This window comes from Corylus avellana, chromosome 1 (genome assembly GCF_965113065.1).
Source record: "Corylus avellana chromosome 1, dhCorAvel1.hap1.2, whole genome shotgun sequence".
Classification (NCBI taxonomy): domain Eukaryota; kingdom Viridiplantae; phylum Streptophyta; class Magnoliopsida; order Fagales; family Betulaceae; genus Corylus; species Corylus avellana.
In genome coordinates this window covers 3,088,440-3,105,027 of record NC_142490.1, presented here as the reverse complement: position 1 = coordinate 3,105,027, position 16,588 = coordinate 3,088,440, and the positions used below count along the sequence as shown (strand labels likewise).

The following is a 16,588-nucleotide window of genomic DNA, read 5'->3' as shown; positions in this document are numbered from 1 at the left end:
GTCAATAATATTAAGACCTTTAACAGCACCATGCAGATTGCAGAACCAAAGATAGTCACCATGAAAAAAAAAAAAAAACCCAATAATTAGAGCATTCTCTATAAATTTACCAAAAATTAATATAATTTTTATAATTATTAATACTAACCTAAAAGGCTAAAAGACAATGAATTCGTTTAAAGATTTTATTTATTTAAGAAAAAAGGCCGAAAACGAAAAGACCCTTACGCATGCTCCTACAACTTCCTCCACCGTCCACACATTTCACGAATCACGTTCGCATTGACAATCCCACCCGTCCCCATGTCTCACCACCACACCCTTTCCTCCTACAGTCTCTCTCTCTGGTCCAACATAATAAATCCACACTATCAGCCGACCCCCATAACTCCCAGAAGAAGCAAGACTAGAGCCAGCATTCCCCCAGAGGTAGAGGGAAAAGGAGAGCTTTTCATCCCAGCCCATTGTTGTTGTTGTTCTTCTTCTTCTTCTTGGTTCCATTGTTTTGTTCGGAAGAAGGAAATGTTTGTCATCGGTCAGCACGTGCTCTGGACTTTCTTTGCCTCCCTGTTCGGCTTCGTCCTTCTCTACACTCTCCGTCGCAATAACAATAGCAATGCCAATAAGAGAAAGACAAAGAAGATGACTTTTCCACAAGAATGCGCGAAAGAGAGCTTCCCCGACGGAGATTGCCGTCCCGTTAACGGCTCCGGCACCGACGTCATCATTGTCGGCGCCGGTGTCGCCGGTTCCGCCCTCGCTTACACCCTCGCCAAGGTAACGTTTTCTTTTCTTCTCTTTTTTAAAAAAAGATTTTTTTTTTAGTCGAATTTTTTTTTCTAATGGTTCTGAAAATTGGTGGGTCATTTCTAAATATGGAATTTTGTTGTTGGTTTCCCAGCTTTGACTTAAAGGAATTGGGGAATTCTGGAAAGTATATGTTTGCGTGGTTGTCATGAAAACTTTTTCCAATGAATTTTCTTAACTTTTTTAATTTCTGTTATATATTGTAGACACTGATCAAATTCATGAATTTGGCATAATGCCATAATGGGATCCTGTTATGAATTTCTGGGGTTGTGGATGTGTGTGGGAGTAGATGCCGCAAGTGTAATGGGTAGGTTATTCAATTTTGTGGGCTTGCACGCATATTGCGTGCGAACGGCAGCTTGTTGATCTTAATGAATGATGATGATATGGGCAGAATTAGCGCCGTATAGTTTGCTGTACAAATCTTGCTGCAAGTTTTTGTTTCTTACTCACCTGCTTTGCATGCAAGTTTTTAACGACCATTTAACTTGAAATTGTTGATTATTGCTTTTTTCAAGTGGAATCATATTTATTCTGCTACTAATTGCAGGATGGCAGACGGGTTCATGTCATAGAAAGAGACTTGACAGAGCCGGACCGAATTGTCGGTGAGCTTCTTCAGCCTGGAGGATACCTGAAATTAATTGAATTGGGCCTTGAAGGTATTCATGGAAGCTAATTAACCTCCTTGTTGTAATTTATAGTATTCATTGAGTATAACGAAAATTCTGAGGATAATTGCAGAACATGGTTGTGAACTAACTTCTGTTCCATCAGAGAATTAGTTGGATATGATATGTATTGAGTACTCAAGACTTGTTTTTTGTTGTGAATTCTGGCATGTTGTTTGACATCAGATTGCTTGGAGGAAATTGATGCTCAGCGAGTGCTTGGATATGCTCTCTTCAAGGATGCAAAGAATGCTAGACTGTCTTATCCCTTGGAAAAATTTGATTCTGATGTGGCTGGGAGGAGCTTCCACAATGGGCGTTTTATCCAAAGGATGAGAGAAAAAGCCGCCACTCTTTCCAAGTATTCTTTTTTGCCTTCTTACTTCACTGTAGCATAGTAAAGTTTCATTCTTCTTCAAGTCAGTTTAAGGTTTTGCAATGTACTCGAAACATTTTTTTTTTTCTGTGCCCCTTTTCATGTTCAATCTGTTTTTCAGTGTACAATTGGAGCAAGGTACAGTGACATCCCTTCTTGAAGAAAATGGGGTTGTTAGGGGGGTTCAATACAAATCCAAGGATGGTCAACTACATAAAGCTTATGCTCCTCTTACAGTTGTGTGTGATGGTTGCTTCTCAAATCTGCGCCGCACTCTTTGCAACCCGAAGGTGAAACTATCTAATTGGTAACATTTTGCTTCATGTGGTTAAAATTGATTTGGAAAATGATTGCTGGTTTTATAGACTTTTATCCAGCATCTAGAGAATATAGCGTTGTCTGTTTCCATATACATTTACATGTTATTTTTAACAGGTAGACGTGCCCTCGTGTTTTGTGGGTTTAGTCTTGGAGAACTGTCAACTTCCATTTGCAAATCATGGGCATGTCATTTTGGCAGACCCTTCACCAATCTTGTTTTATCCAATCAGTAGTACAGAGGTTCGATGTTTGGTTGATGTACCCGGGCAGAAATTGCCTTCTGTTGCTAATGGTGAGATGGCCAGCTATTTGAAAACGGTGGTGGCTCCACAGGTATCTATTCTTTGCATATATGATCTTACCTTATCAAGTCCTCTATGTTCTTTACCTTGGATTAATCTCGAGAATTACTTCTGTTGCAGATTCCATCTGAGCTTCATGATGCCTTCATAGCTGCAGTTGATAAAGGAAATATTAGAACTATGCCAAATAGAAGCATGCCAGCCGATCCACATCCTACTCCCGGAGCCCTCTTAATGGGCGATGCTTTCAACATGCGTCATCCTTTAACTGGTGGGGGGATGACTGTGGCATTATCTGATATTGTTGTGCTCAGAGATCTTCTCAAGCCCCTGCGTAACCTTAATGATGCAGGTTCATTGTCCAAATATCTCGAATCCTTTTACACCTTACGCAAGGTATAAGCTTTCTAGACAAAAAGGGCTCTTTGATAATATTACAAATCTTATGCTTTATTTTTGAAACACGTGTCATGTTTAGCTCCTAAATTGTTGGAAGTGAAGGAACCTTTTTATGTCCATGGGATGTTATTTTTCACATTGTATAACTCATTGTATGATATGGTTATTATTAATGCAGCCAGTGGCGTCGACAATAAATACTCTGGCCGGTGCCCTCTATCAGGTGTTTTCTGCTTCGCCTAATCCTGCAAGGAAGGAGATGCGGCAAGCATGTTTTGACTATTTAAGCCTTGGAGGCATATTTTCGACAGGGCCGGTAGCTATATTGTCTGGTTTGAACCCTCGTCCATTAAGTTTATTTCTCCACTTCTTTGCTGTGGCAATATACGGTGTTGCTCGTCTACTACTACCATATCCTTCGCCTAGACGCATGTGGATTGGAGCTAGATTGATTTCGGTGCGTAGTTTTTATCCTTTTTGATTGATTGTTGTAGAATGCCAAGTCGTATAGATAGTTTTTTTTTTTTTTTTTTTTGTTCTTTTTTTTTTTTGTACCACTTTAATGTCCATGGCCATGAATGAACAGTAAACTACCCTATGGCCACTGCTTTCTTTGAGCTTCATACCATGGATGTCTACGCCGGCAATGCGTTTAGTGCTGAGTTTAGCCATTTTCCTTCAATTTTTGACTTGTATAAGCAAAAACATGAATACCTATATTGGAGATTTCTTCTATAATTCCTATTGAAAAACTCTTCTTTTACAGGGTGCATCATGTATAATATTTCCCATCATCAAGGCAGAAGGAGTGAGGCAAATGTTCCTCCCAGCAACGGTTCCGGCATATTATAGTGCTAGAGCTCCTCCCCATCAAGTGTGACATCTACAAGGACATCACAAACATCGATTTGCTTTTCACTTTATTGTAGTCAAGCAAACAAATTTGCATGACGGGGAGATTTGTACGTTTTAGGGTTCTACTAGAGGACATTGTACAATTATTTTATTCGTGATACTCCTAGAAAGTGTATGCAACTAGACGAACAAACAATCATTCTGTTAGCTAAATTGAAAGAAAAGAAGGATTAAAATTTGAAATTTGAATTTCAATCTTCTCTCCCTCACTAAATATGGGTCAAATGTGGGCATTATATTGTACTATAGCATACCTCTTTCTTTTTTCTCCGCTTCTTTGCCACGTATTGCAGGATTTTGGTTTAACTGCTTTTTAAGGTTTTATGACCCAATCCAACTGCAGCCAGGTTGCTTCATCACCCCAGTTCTCTTTATCAATTCCCTGACCTTAGCTGATTCTTCCCATTGCCCCACAGCTGCATATATGTTTGACAAAAGCACATAAATTGATGGATTGTTGCCTTCAGTTTCAAGAAGAAATCCAGCAATTATTCTTGCTAGTCTTATATTACCGTGAGCTGCACAAGCACTAAACAATGTCCACCAGATATTGGGATGTGTTTCAACATGCTTACTCTTCATTATTCTTTCTGCCTCATCAAGATACCCACCACGACCTAGAAGGTCGACAATGCAAGAAAAACGATCCACTCCGGGAATCATGCCATAATTTTTCACCATGGAGTTGAAAATCCGAGAACCATCATCAACTAAACCTGCATGACTGCAGGAAGAAAGAACTGCAGTGAAGGTGGCCTGATCTGGTTCAAACCCAGACGAGTCTTGCATTGCCTCAAAACAGTTCACGGCATCTTCTCCTTGCCCATGCTGTGCATATGCAGATATTAGGGCATTCCAAGAAATTGTTTCTCTTTCAACCATTGCGTTGAACACTCTCAAAGACCAATCTAAAACCCCACATTTTGCATAAGCTGTCAGGAGGGCATTACCCAAAGACGTCTCTGAAAATAACCCGGATCTGAGAATATAACCATGAACCTGTTTCCCATGTTGCAAGGATGAAATGCTTGCACAAATGCTCAAAACAAGACTGAGGGTATACACATCCGGCCTTAGTTCTGTATTCAACAATTGAGAGAATTGTTCTAGGCCCTGTATTGGACATCCACTTAACAACGACCCTGCAATAATAGTATTCCAGGATATCAAATTTTGGGGTAGATATTGTGGAATATTTGATAAGCCTGCTTTATCTTCCCATGCTTAGAGTATCCAGAAACTAATGCATTTGATACTTGGATTTGCAACAAGAGCCCATTTTAAGATGCAAGGGCGTGCATCATCTCCAAAATTTCTAAGCACTCTGACCTTGCCAGCAAGCTTCCAAAAGTAAACTCATCAGGGTCAGTTCCTGCCCTTTGCATTTGCATGTAGGCCAAGATTGCTGATTTACCAAAATTCCCTTGAGCGTAGCTGGAAATCATGGTGTTCCATGAGACAAGATCCTTCTCCTCCAGTCTCTCAAACACCATCTGAGCAGCATGTAAATCCCCACAACTGGAATACATGGTTATAGTCGCATTGCTCACAGATGTACATGCTTCAAAACCCATCTTGATTGTTTGGGCATGTACTTGATGTCCGACTCTTGCAGATGAACACGATCCCATCACACTCACAAAAGTCAACTCAGTAGGACTGAGAGAAGCCTCTTGCATCTCTCTGAACACTTCCAAGGCCTCTTCATTTCTTCCCACGCCTAACAAACCATCTATCATCACATTAAAAGTAATCTGATCATATACCTCAGTTTCTACTTCTTCAAATACCTCATAAGCATCGGCAACGCGTCCACAATTAAAGTACATCGTAAGCAGAGCATTAACCACCGAGGCTCTAACTAAATACCCTGTTTTGAATACCAACGAATGCAACTGCCTCCCAAAACCCAATGCCTTTACAGAGCACGCACTCAAAACACTAGCAAAACTGTAATTGTCATGCCTAACACCCACCCTATGCATTTCACTAAACAAACGAACAGCAACCTCCGTATACCCATTCTCCACACACCCCGTAATCATTGCATTCCAAACCGCCACCTCCTTCCTCGGCATTTTATCAAACACCTCCCACGCATCCTCAACGCACCCAAGCTTTGTACACGCGGACAACACCGTCGTCCACGAATATACATCCGGGCTCTCAATCTCGTCGAAGACCCGTCTCACCGAATCCAAATCCTCCGCTTTAGTATAAAGCGAAAGCAGAGTATTTGCAACGTGAGGGTAGGCTCTGAGGCCCGTGGATACAGCATGGGCGTGGAGCTGGTTTCCGAATGCCGTCTCCCGGAGATTCGTGCAGGCGGTGATAGCGGCGGAGAAGGTGTAGTGGTCTGGTTTGGGGTATTGGGACGAGTGGATATGGGTGAATAGGCGGAGGCAATCGGAGCAACGGTTTGAGCGAGTGAGCTTTGCGAGCATTTGGTTGAGCTCAACAAGTTGCCGTTGTTGTTGGGCGGTGCTTTTGATAAGCGTGAGCTTCATCACTCATTTTTTGTTCTTTTTGCTGTTATTGTAGCCTTGTAGGCTTGTAGCCGGCAGCACAGTATGAATGTTTTCATTAGGAAGCTTTATATTATATGGTATCTGTTTAAGATTGAGCTTTTTAAGTTAAAAAAAAAAAAAAAAAGGTTTTGGGCAAAAGTATTTTTAAGTTTTCGATAAAAGTTTTTTTGTTTTTTTGATTTTTTTAACTATTTTTAAATTTTTTAGACCCTTAAAAGTATTTTTAATTTTTTTACTAAACGATTATTTTTTTAGTGTTAAAAGCACTTAAAAAAATTACTTTTTTACCAAACTATTATTATTATTATTATTTTTAAAACGAACTTTTTGAGTGTGAAAAATACTTTTAAACCTTTCAAACGCAATTTCAAACATGCCCAAAAAAATTTATTTTATAGTCCAAAATTTATTTTGTGGGCGTGAATCACCTTTGGTTTAAGTTATATGTTGGAAGAGATTTGAGTAAAATAAGATTGTTTTATTCGTAATCTTAATCACAATGGATCAGAAATCAGAATCAATTCTAAAAATTCCAACCCATTGGTCTTATTTAAGGTCATGTTTCCATTTTATCATAGGATTGGTGTTCATAAAATATCAAAAAATCACTAATTATTCTTTCAAATGTCTTTGCATATTTATCAGCAGCTATCTGTCTAATGAATACTACTATACTTAATATATTTTTTTAAAATAAAAAAAAAAAACAAGAAGAAGAAAAAAAGGAAAGAAATTCCCTCTTCACCGTTATTATACGCAGCGGAAACCGCCTTTATGAAGTTTCCCCTCCTTGTTACTGCTTTGCTTCAAGCGAGCTTTGAATAGGTCCCCCAACAAGTAACCAAGACTTGAGAGATTTGAGATTCCAAGAAAAGGCGAGAAAATTAGAAAATTTGAGAGTTATATTCTGTTCTTCTTCGTTATTTTTTTGTGGGTAAGTAGTAAAATCAGTGAAAGCCAAGCAAGCTGAGCTGTAGTTGCAGACCCACAAACGAAAATGCAGAGATTATCTTCTAAAGCCATGACTTTCTTCAATAAACACCCTCACTTCCTCTATTCCTCCAAATCAAATCAGCCCTTCAACCTCCTTCACGCGGCGTCACACTCTACACACCATGAAATTCCCCAATCCCATCCCTCACACTCTCAAATGGGTCTTCCCCAAACCCCAACACAATTCAACCCAAGCCGTAGAAGACCCACCGGCCAGAGCAACCGCAATCATCTATCAGACGCTGCAAGAACTGGGTTTGGGCTAGTTCGCCTTCAAAATCACCCAGACGATCAGACCCACAAACAGAGCCACGACGAGTTTGCCGCCGATGTCGAAAAGGTATATAGAATCTTAAAGAAATTCCACTCGAGGGTTCCCAAATTGGAGCTCGCTTTGGTAGAATCCGGTGTTGTTATGCGTTCGGGTTTTGCCGAGCGCGTATTGAATCGCTGCGGCGATGCCGGGAACTTGGGGTACCGGTTTTTCGTTTGGGCTTCGAAGCAGCCCGGATACAGGCATAGCTTTGAAGTGTATAAATCTATGATAAAGATTTTGGGGAAAATGAGGCAATTCGGTGCTGTTTGGGCTTTGATTGAGGAAATGAGGAGGGATAATCCCCAGTTGATTTCCCCAGAAGTGTTTGTAGTTCTAATGAGGCGGTTTGCCTCCGCCAGGATGGTTAAGAAAGCAATTGAAGTATTGGATGAGATGCCAAAGTATGGCTGTGAGCCTGATGAGTATGTGTTTGGGTGTTTGTTGGACGCTTTGTGCAAGAATGGTAGTGTTAAGGAAGCTGCATTGTTGTTTGAGGATATGAGGGTTCGGTTTAGGCCGACAATTAAGCATTTTACGTCATTGTTGTATGGTTGGTGTAGAGAAGGGAAGCTTATGGAGGCCAAGTTTGTGTTGGTGCAGATGAGAGAGGCCTGGTTTGAGCCGGACATTGTGGTTCATAACAATTTGCTTAGTGGGTATGCTCAAGTGGGGAAGATGAGTGATGCTTTTGATCTTTTGAAGGAGATGAAGAGGAAGGGTTGTGAACCGAATGCGACTTCCTATACTATTTTGATTCAGGCGCTTTGTGGGCAGGAGAGAATGGAGGAGGCAATGCGGATTTTGGTTGAGAGCCAGAGGAGTGAGTGGGAGGCTGACGTTGTGACGTACACTACCTTGATTAGTGGGTTTTGCAAGTGGGGGAAGATTGATAAGAGTTATGAGCTTTTGGATAGTATGATACAGCAGGGACATACTCCAAATCAGACAACTTATTTGCATATCATGATTGCTCATGAGAAGAAGGAACAGCTGGAAGAGTGCATGGAGCTTGTGGAGGAGATGCGGAAGATTGGTGTCAGTCCTGATGTTAGTATTTACAATACAGTGATTAGGTTAGCTTGCAAGTTGGGGGAGGTTAAGGAAGGGGTACGACTTTGGAATGAAATAGAAGCAGATGGACTTGGTCCATGTCTCGACACCTTTGTTATAATGATTCATGGGTTTATTGGGCAAGGTTGTCTAGTTGAAGCTTGTGAGTACTTCAAAGAAATGGTTGGTAGAGGTCTTCTATCTGCCCCTCATTATGGTACCTTGAAAGAGCTATTGAATTCTCTATTAAGAGCAGGGAAGCTTGAAATAGCTAAAGATGTATGGAGTTGCATCACGACTAAAGGCTGTGAGCTTAATGTGTATTCATGGACAATTTGGATTCATGCGCTCTTTTCGAATGGCCATGTGAAGGAGGCTTGTTCATATTGTCTGGACATGACGGATGCAGATTTAATGCCACAGCCAGATACTTTTGCTAAACTCATGCGTGGTTTAAGGAAACTTTATAACAGGGAGATTGCGGCTGAGATAACGGATAAGGTAAGGAAGATGGCTGCAGATAGACAGATTACTTTCAAGATGTACAAAAGGCGAGGAGAAAGGGACTTGAAAGAAAAAGTTAAGGAGGTAAAGGATGGGAGGAAAAGGAGGTCTCGTCGACGCCGTTGGGGTGGAGTGCATGGTAGAGCTAAAACTTTGTAGTTTGAATGAGAGAGTTGCTATAAAAGTAAATGTCATTCAGTCAGCAGATTGTGTGGAGGTGATTGATTCTCAGCCATTATTTGTGTAATGCACTCGTCATGGATGGTAATAGTACTGAACCCATTTATATCCCTGAGAAAAACATCATCTAAATTTGTTTGTGATGCAACTGTGACAATGCATGCATCACTAATTGACATTGGGAAATAGCTGTTTTTTTTTTTTTTTCGTAGTATTTTCTCTTGCCTGTTTATTTTATCAGTTTGTTTTGTGTTTGTTTTTGATTTTGTCTTTAGTGCTATTTATTACGTATAGTTCTCTGTATTTACTAGAATATCATTGTCATCAAGTAAATAGGTAATTTTACTTGGAGTATTTAAAATGCAGTTTGTTTATTTCAAAACTATAGTAGTGTTGTATTGCCTTTTATACAGATACTTAGTAGCTAGTCTTCTGCCATTCATCAGCTAGAGAAGGTGGTAAGATCTTCGGTAGATGGTTTATAGTGGCATGAAAGATTTGTAACAGTATTTGGAACTTAAAAAGCAAGTATTAACAGTGATGCACTCCTCATTTTGGCTAATTCCGGTTAATGCCGTTACCCTGGCATTTTGCATGAGTCCCAGGTATATGGCTCTTCAAAAAGTCTTTTCTATCACTGATCTCTATGTAGAAACATGTTTGCCATCACTAGCTTGAGCAAATCAGCTAATAATTATTAGTGCTATGTAGTTTTGGGTACATTTATGTGTGTCAGTTATATATATTTGCATACAGATTAGTGCTTTTAGAGTCCAGATGCATTTGAAATTCATTTGTCTTAATGTCAAGTTCAGATATCTGAATGGCTGATTTATGGACTGAAATAAGGAGAAAAATATAATGAGACTTAATTTAGAGTAATTAAAAATGAAAATATGAAATTGTAATTTAGAGCACAGTAAGGGTAAGGCAGATTGCGATCTCCTATCAACATCAGGTTTAATATACACAAATATACATGTCGATATGGATGTATATATTGTTGAAAAATTATATTATTTGCTAGTTATGTAATGAAACATTCACACCATCGCTTTTCTTTCTTTCCAGGGTGCATATGAAATAGAAACTCTATTTCCCTGCCTGAAGAAAATGGGAGCATTCTATGCACCTAAGCACATCGCAGTTTTGTGTGACAGTTGCTTATGCAACCAGAGGTGCAGATAGTACCCCATATTCAAGTCAGATTCTAACAGGTGACTTATACTTATGGTGATGGGAAAAATGATGGCTTGAATAATTATGATTTTATGCAGCATGTTTAGATGATAAGATAACTAATTAAGGCTGTCTTTGGTGCTTACAGATGTGAGATTCACTGTTGGTATATCATTGCGGGCTGAGCCTGAGTATGTTCTTTTTCCTTTTTTTTTCCCTACTAAACTGGATGAGAATGGTTATAATAAGCTATTCACATATCATGTGATGATGGTAGTATACTAAAAGAAAAATGCTAGGCTTACAAACAAATTTGATAAAAAAACTTTTACAACGTGATGTGACACAATGTGATTAGGTTTCTCAAAAATTGAATTTATCTCATTTCTAATCATGTATGTTGTGCTACATCATGTTGTAAAAGTTTTTTTGTAAAATTTGTTTGTAAGCCTACCAGTTCTCATACTAAAATAGGAAGGAAGCCACATTTCACCTTAAGTTATGGGATTAGAATAGAATAACCTATATAATTGTGGAGTGTTGCTAGGGGTATTACTATTTTTACTACAAGTTCTTTACAAACTGACATAGCAACTCACGTGACACTTGCTACAGCAGCCATTAAAATGTGGACTACCATGTGGTAGTGCACGTGGCACTTATCACATGTATAAACTAATGTAGCAATGCATGTGGCACTTACTATGTCAGCTACCAAAATTTGGATTACTACATGATAATCCACATGACACTTATTTTCATAAATGTTACATGACACTCATTTTCATAAAAATGTGAACTGCCATGTGAGTTTGTAAAAGATTGTAGTAAACTTGTAATACCCCCAACACCCAAGCATTTTCCATAATTGTGCATACAAGCCATAATATTTTTCCTCTCCTAATCCCGATATGGAAGCTTTTCTAATTCACCAGGATATAACTCTGAAAAATAGAAAGGAGCCTCATGTATTTTCCCAAGCACTCAATCTTGCTCAAATCTAAAGGGTTGTCCGACTGATTGCAGTCATATATTATTAGGTGTTATATATGATATATCCATGTTCTCTTATGCACCAAAAAAAGAAAAAGAAAAAATGGTACTTATGTTCCCCTGTCAACTATGTGTTGTTCATTTACAGAGACTAATGGAGTCGTTGTTCATCTTCTATGATCAGTAATCAATCTGCTTTAAAAAGCAACGTTGTATGTCTATGTAGTAACAGAAGCTTTCAAATTATTAACTCCCGTCATGGTTGTCTGTCTCATCATAGATTTCTTCCTACATGTACAAAATGGAGAGGGATGTAAACTTCTTAAGAGTATAAGAAAGAATTAAACAAAACAAAATTCCTCTTACCTGTAAGAGCTCTTCAATGACATCTTCAAGTGTTATAATACCAATAGCTTCCCCTTCTTCGGTGAAATTCGGGAGTGGCTCGTCACTGATATGCAGGACTTCTGGGTGCAAGTCCTTTGACCATTTCTTGCCCTTGGAGACTCCTCTATTTATATCCCCATCACTTGGTAGACTCTTCCACTGCTTGAGTGGCCTCTTGCTTTTTAAACTTTTCTCTTGGAGAGGCCTTTCATCATGAATGTCCACCCTCATATCTCTTACTACATTTATATGTAATCAAGTAATATAAATTAGATCCTGAGGGAGAATTAATATAGCTATTAGTCTAGAGGTGGCAATTTATATTTGTGTGTCAGATTTAGGTTGTGTCGAGGCATAGTTATAAGACTATATAGGTCAACCATAATCCAATTCATTTAATTAAAAGAGTTACATCCCTCAATCATAATCCGCTAATTTAATGTTAGGTTTGTGTCGGGTTTGCGGGTCGTGTCAAAAATTGTCAGCCTTTATGTTGCGTGGCAGGTTTGGGTCATGTCGAAACATGAGTATAAGACTATATAGGGCAACCATAACCCAACCCATTTAATTAAATGAATTAGACCCTTCAACCCTAATCCGCTAATTTCATATTGGGTTCGTATCGGGTTTTCATGTCATGTCAAAATTGTCGGCTCTAAGTCTATGACAGGCTAAACAAGGCATGTCATTGCATAAATAGGGTGCTTACCAGTTGGGTTTTCAGTAGTTGACTGCTCTGTGTCATTGTGCTCTCTAACAACAACAGCCATATGGCTATGACCTTTCTGAAACTCATTTAGTATGTCATACAAAGGCATTGTTTCTGAGACCCTGGCAGACACAAGCATACGGAATATGTATATAGTTGTAAATGTATATATTTATGTAAGCATATGTTGTTCACATATATGACTAACAATATGTTATACTTGATTACTCGGTCAAGGTAAAATACCTTGGAATCTTGCGTATAGTGACATTCTTTACAGGCATCTCGTCAGCTGGATGGATGGTTAATAAGTTCTTCACCTGTAACATAAAAATATATGGTGATACCCTTTACATCTACAATGAACAATTTATGACACCTTGTCTTGTTTTTAGTAGAATGTCGAATCATGGGTTTGGCTTTGCCTCCTGTATTTTTTTAATTGCAGATCTCCAGTGCAAAAATAAATGGTGAAAATTGCAAGATTGGCAGAGAACTCCAGTTACTTTTTCACTGGAGGCAACCCTCACCGTTTACTTTTGTATGGGAGGATCTTCACTGAAGGCAAGCTAAACTCGTCGAATCATAATTAGCTAATAGACCATATTATAGGATGAACAGAAAACAAAATAACTACTTTACTTCTCATGATAAAATGCAACGAGTATGTACCAATATAAGTCCAATGATGTTTATCAGTTGCTCATAATATACTGGCACTCTGCTATGCCCTTTCTCCAAAATTCGCTTCATCAGATCCCTACTTGATCGCCAGAGAGAAGACATTTGATCATCAACGACACACCAGTAAATGGAACTGATTAATTTGTTTTGTTTTTGACGAAAACTCAGAATACCTATCAAGTTTGGCATTGACGTCAATTGCAAAAGTTTCAGATATAGGAGTCATCGCATCCCTTGCTGTTTTCTTAGTAAGTTCAAGTGCTCCTGCAATGATCGTTGTCTCATCACGTGTCAGTTCTCCACCTTTTCCAGCCTATATACCATTCAATAAGAAAACAATGGTGTAATCAGTAGGCAGAAGAGATAGGGAATTTCGGTTCCATGTTAATGGATAAGACAATAAAATAAGAGTTTGTTTGGCTATGCAATTTTGCAAGCCAAAAGTGCGATTTTAAGCAATTCCACTAATGTTTCGTAATTGAGTAAGAAATCAATACCTCGTTACCATGCAAATCAACTAATGTTTTCAGTTCAGCTCGACGAAAAAGTGCATCATGGTCTTTCCCCAACATAAGATCTAAGAGCTGGTAATATACCACCAAAAGTACATATCTCAGGATCATGAAGAAATTTAAAGGCATGGAAACTGGTCCAAAGAGTATCACCTTGCTTATTGGATAAGCAACAGGAAAACAAATCCAAACAAGTATCTGGACAACTGGAGCCATGGCTGCACCGATTGCCAAACCATATCGAGTACAAACAGCTTGGGGTATAATCTGCGTACAAAAAGTTCAGATCCCAATCAATTTTCACCAAAACACTTGTTTTTTCTGGGACATGCATGCAAATACGTACATGCCCTAAGATAAGAAACTGACCTCACCAAACACAAGTATCAAGGTCACTGAAATAATGATAGCTCCCCAGGCTGTGACAATACTATCCAGGAAAATGGGAAGTGTCTGAAGAAACAAGTTGCAGAGATCAAGTACATTTGTAGTTTTTCTAGTTTTAAGTCACCAATCTGTGTTAATTTACATTGTTGCTGGTCGCTCTTACCTCCATTGCAGCAGCATTGCAGATTAATAGGGTGCAAAGCAGTAAATGCTGTCTTCTCACAACGGGCAATATCTTCGCTGTTACAACATAGTGGTAGCTTTAACTAATAAGGGTCAATCCCTCTAAAATGTTTCCAATCAAGAAATAGCATGCTGATGATACAATACCATGCAACTTGAAAGGATTACTAAAATCATCTTTGAAAAAACAGATTGCCATGTTTTCTAATGTTTTGATTTCATTCGTGTCTCTTTTGAGTCATGTGGTAGTATCTTAAAGAAGGTTATTTCAATAATTGAACATATTGTACAAGTGAGAGATATCAAGAGATTAAACTATACACCTAGAAAGACATTGTTCTTTAAGTCTAAACATATTCAAAAGAAAAGTTTACAGTTGCCAGAGTTTTGTGTTGAAGCAGACGGGATTTGTTTGTCAAGATGATTCCTACATAGGAAGGTCAAAAGTTCTGAAGTTATTGCGGTGAAAGGTGAACATATAATTTATCAGGATTACAAATTGGGTCTTCAAAGTTACGAAGGTTTTTTAAGTAAAAATAATCTGTAACACAAGTCTTCTATATATAATGGATACCTTTGGCGTTGGTTGGCCTATAGTAATTTCTTCAAAAGGTTCACTTCGTTACCAAAATTTACAATTCAAACCTTTTTTGTCTCCAACAAAATTTACACATTCCTTAAACAAATTGCAACATACATATATATATATATAAACACAGGCAGGTAGTGGAAAAAGTATGATGTATTTTATATTTAAGAAGAGCAGAGGAAGAGGGAGATGAATTAATGAAGTAAATTACCAGCATGTTTACGATCACTGGGCGTTCCAGACTTGATAAGAACTTCAAGCTCGACCAGGCTCATTGACATGAGCCCCAACGTGAGCCCAGACATCATCCCGGCAAACAACACCAGCAAAGTGATGATTGCTATGCGAATGAAAAACCCTGTTTCGCAGCACCTATACTCCACACCCATCTTCTTCTTCTTCTCCTTCTTCTTTTGAGCTTTATAGTGTTAATATTCTAGACCCTTGCAGTTGCAGACACAGTTACTTTAGAGACAATCATATATTCTGGAATAATGGAAGTCCAAATATTATTCGATCTATTTATTGCACAATGGCAGAATGAAATCAGATTCCACCCACCTTTTTTGTGGTGCCCTTTTGCTTGAAACGTCTGGAGCACACTTTTTTCTTCTGTTATTCTACTTCTCTTTCAAGGAACAGAAAGAGAGCTTTGAGAGGCCAAGGTGTCGAAGAGTCCATGGCAGGATTCGGATTTTCAGCAATTTTTTGTCCCAAGTATTAGGAATTCAGATAGAAAATGTCAACGTACAAATAGTGAACGGTTCGAAACTTGTTAGAGCAAGTGCCAAGTGGCAATATATAAGAATTCTCTCGTATATACTATCTGAATTTCTAACCATCTAAACAATAAAATTATTAGAAATTTCTATCGTCTATGAAACCGTGGTTACATGGATTATCCCACGGTTGATCCTCTTTTGGACCTAAATCTAGTGTCATGTATACTTTGCAACTTATGTATCAAGACAGAAGGTCAATGGACGTCGCCACAAGTGGACAATTTCGATCTATGTATTTGTCCTGGGCAAGTTGAAATGTGAGTCGATGAGGACATATTATTCTTTTTTTTTTTTTTTTTTTTTAATAAATCTTTTATAGGTAAGATAAGATAATTTAATATTAAACGAAAAATAAGAGATCTAAATGGAGGGGTGGCATCCTAGGATTTGAATCCCTACATTCCCCTCTCTACGGTGACAATTCATATTCATGTGTCTGGTTTGAATTGTGTTGAAACATGGTATAAGACTGTATAAGTTCATATTAATCTGACCAATTTAATTAAATAAGTCAAATCTTTCAACCTTAATCTGCTAATTTTGTATTGAGTTCGTGTGAAAAATTGTCACCCTTAAATGTTATATTTTGGGTTTGAGTTGTATCAAAACATAAATATAAAACTATATAAATCAAATTTAATTCGAATAATTAATTAAACGGTCAGATTCGCAGGTTAGGGTCCCTACTACTAAGTACTAACCAACCTATTGGGCTGAACCGCCTGGATAGAGCTAAGCCCGAACCACTAGCTCATCCCAAGCCCACCTCCGTTTGTTGTCCCATTGCGCCACTTTTGCCCGGATACACAGCAAAACGG

The 16,588-nt window shown here is 38.5% G+C and overlaps 4 protein-coding genes across 4 annotated transcripts; 2 read left to right on the top strand and 2 right to left on the bottom strand.

Moving 5' to 3' along the window:
• Positions 1-212: 212 nt before the first annotated feature.
• LOC132170875 (squalene epoxidase 3) lies at positions 213-3,970 on the top strand. The gene is given in 9 exon segments (XM_088511649.1): positions 213-777; positions 1,361-1,472; positions 1,668-1,842; positions 1,979-2,147; positions 2,293-2,511; positions 2,601-2,876; positions 3,058-3,336; positions 3,646-3,744; positions 3,746-3,970. Coding segments are annotated over 9 exon segments (1,866 nt in total). The 5' UTR covers positions 213-303; the 3' UTR covers positions 3,809-3,970.
• Positions 3,963-6,345, bottom strand: LOC132170874 (Tetratricopeptide repeat (TPR)-like superfamily protein). The gene is given in 2 exon segments (XM_088511646.1): positions 3,963-4,975; positions 4,978-6,345. Coding segments are annotated over 2 exon segments (2,184 nt in total). The 5' UTR covers positions 6,302-6,345; the 3' UTR covers positions 3,963-4,115.
• A 728-nt stretch (positions 6,346-7,073) lies between these two features.
• LOC148587857 (putative pentatricopeptide repeat-containing protein At5g65820) lies at positions 7,074-11,987 on the top strand. The gene is made up of 3 exons (XM_088516481.1): positions 7,074-9,449; positions 10,437-10,582; positions 10,693-11,987. Exon 1 carries the CDS (start codon positions 7,320-7,322, stop codon positions 9,342-9,344), a length of 2,025 nt encoding a protein of 674 aa, XP_088372607.1. The 5' UTR covers positions 7,074-7,319; the 3' UTR covers positions 9,345-9,449; positions 10,437-10,582; positions 10,693-11,987.
• Positions 11,739-15,377, bottom strand: LOC132170975 (DUF21 domain-containing protein At2g14520-like). Its single transcript, XM_059582150.2, has 11 exons — positions 15,200-15,377; positions 14,380-14,456; positions 14,199-14,282; positions 13,983-14,096; positions 13,815-13,901; positions 13,491-13,630; positions 13,306-13,393; positions 12,880-12,953; positions 12,634-12,755; positions 11,904-12,163; positions 11,739-11,825 (listed from the first exon to the last, which is right to left on the bottom strand). The coding sequence occupies exons 1-11, from the start codon at positions 15,375-15,377 to the stop codon at positions 11,784-11,786; spliced, it is 1,266 nt and encodes a 421-aa protein (XP_059438133.1). The 3' UTR covers positions 11,739-11,783.
• Between the last annotated feature and the right edge of the window lie 1,211 nt (positions 15,378-16,588).

Bases quoted from the DNA above. Each gene is read 5' to 3' on its own strand.
- LOC132170975 (XM_059582150.2), bottom strand. From the start codon at position 15,377: ATGGGTGTGGAGTATAGGTGCTGCGAAACAGGGTTTTTCATTCGCATA. The intron at 12,954-13,305 runs GTACATACTCGT...TTTATGTTACAG, and splicing joins ACATCATTGGACTTATATTG to GTGAAGAACTTATTAACCAT. The intron at 12,164-12,633 runs GTAAGCACCCTA...ATATAAATGTAG, and splicing joins AACTACTGAAAACCCAACTG to TAAGAGATATGAGGGTGGAC.
- LOC148587857 (XM_088516481.1), top strand. From the start codon at position 7,320: ATGCAGAGATTATCTTCTAAAGCCATGACTTTCTTCAATAAACACCCT.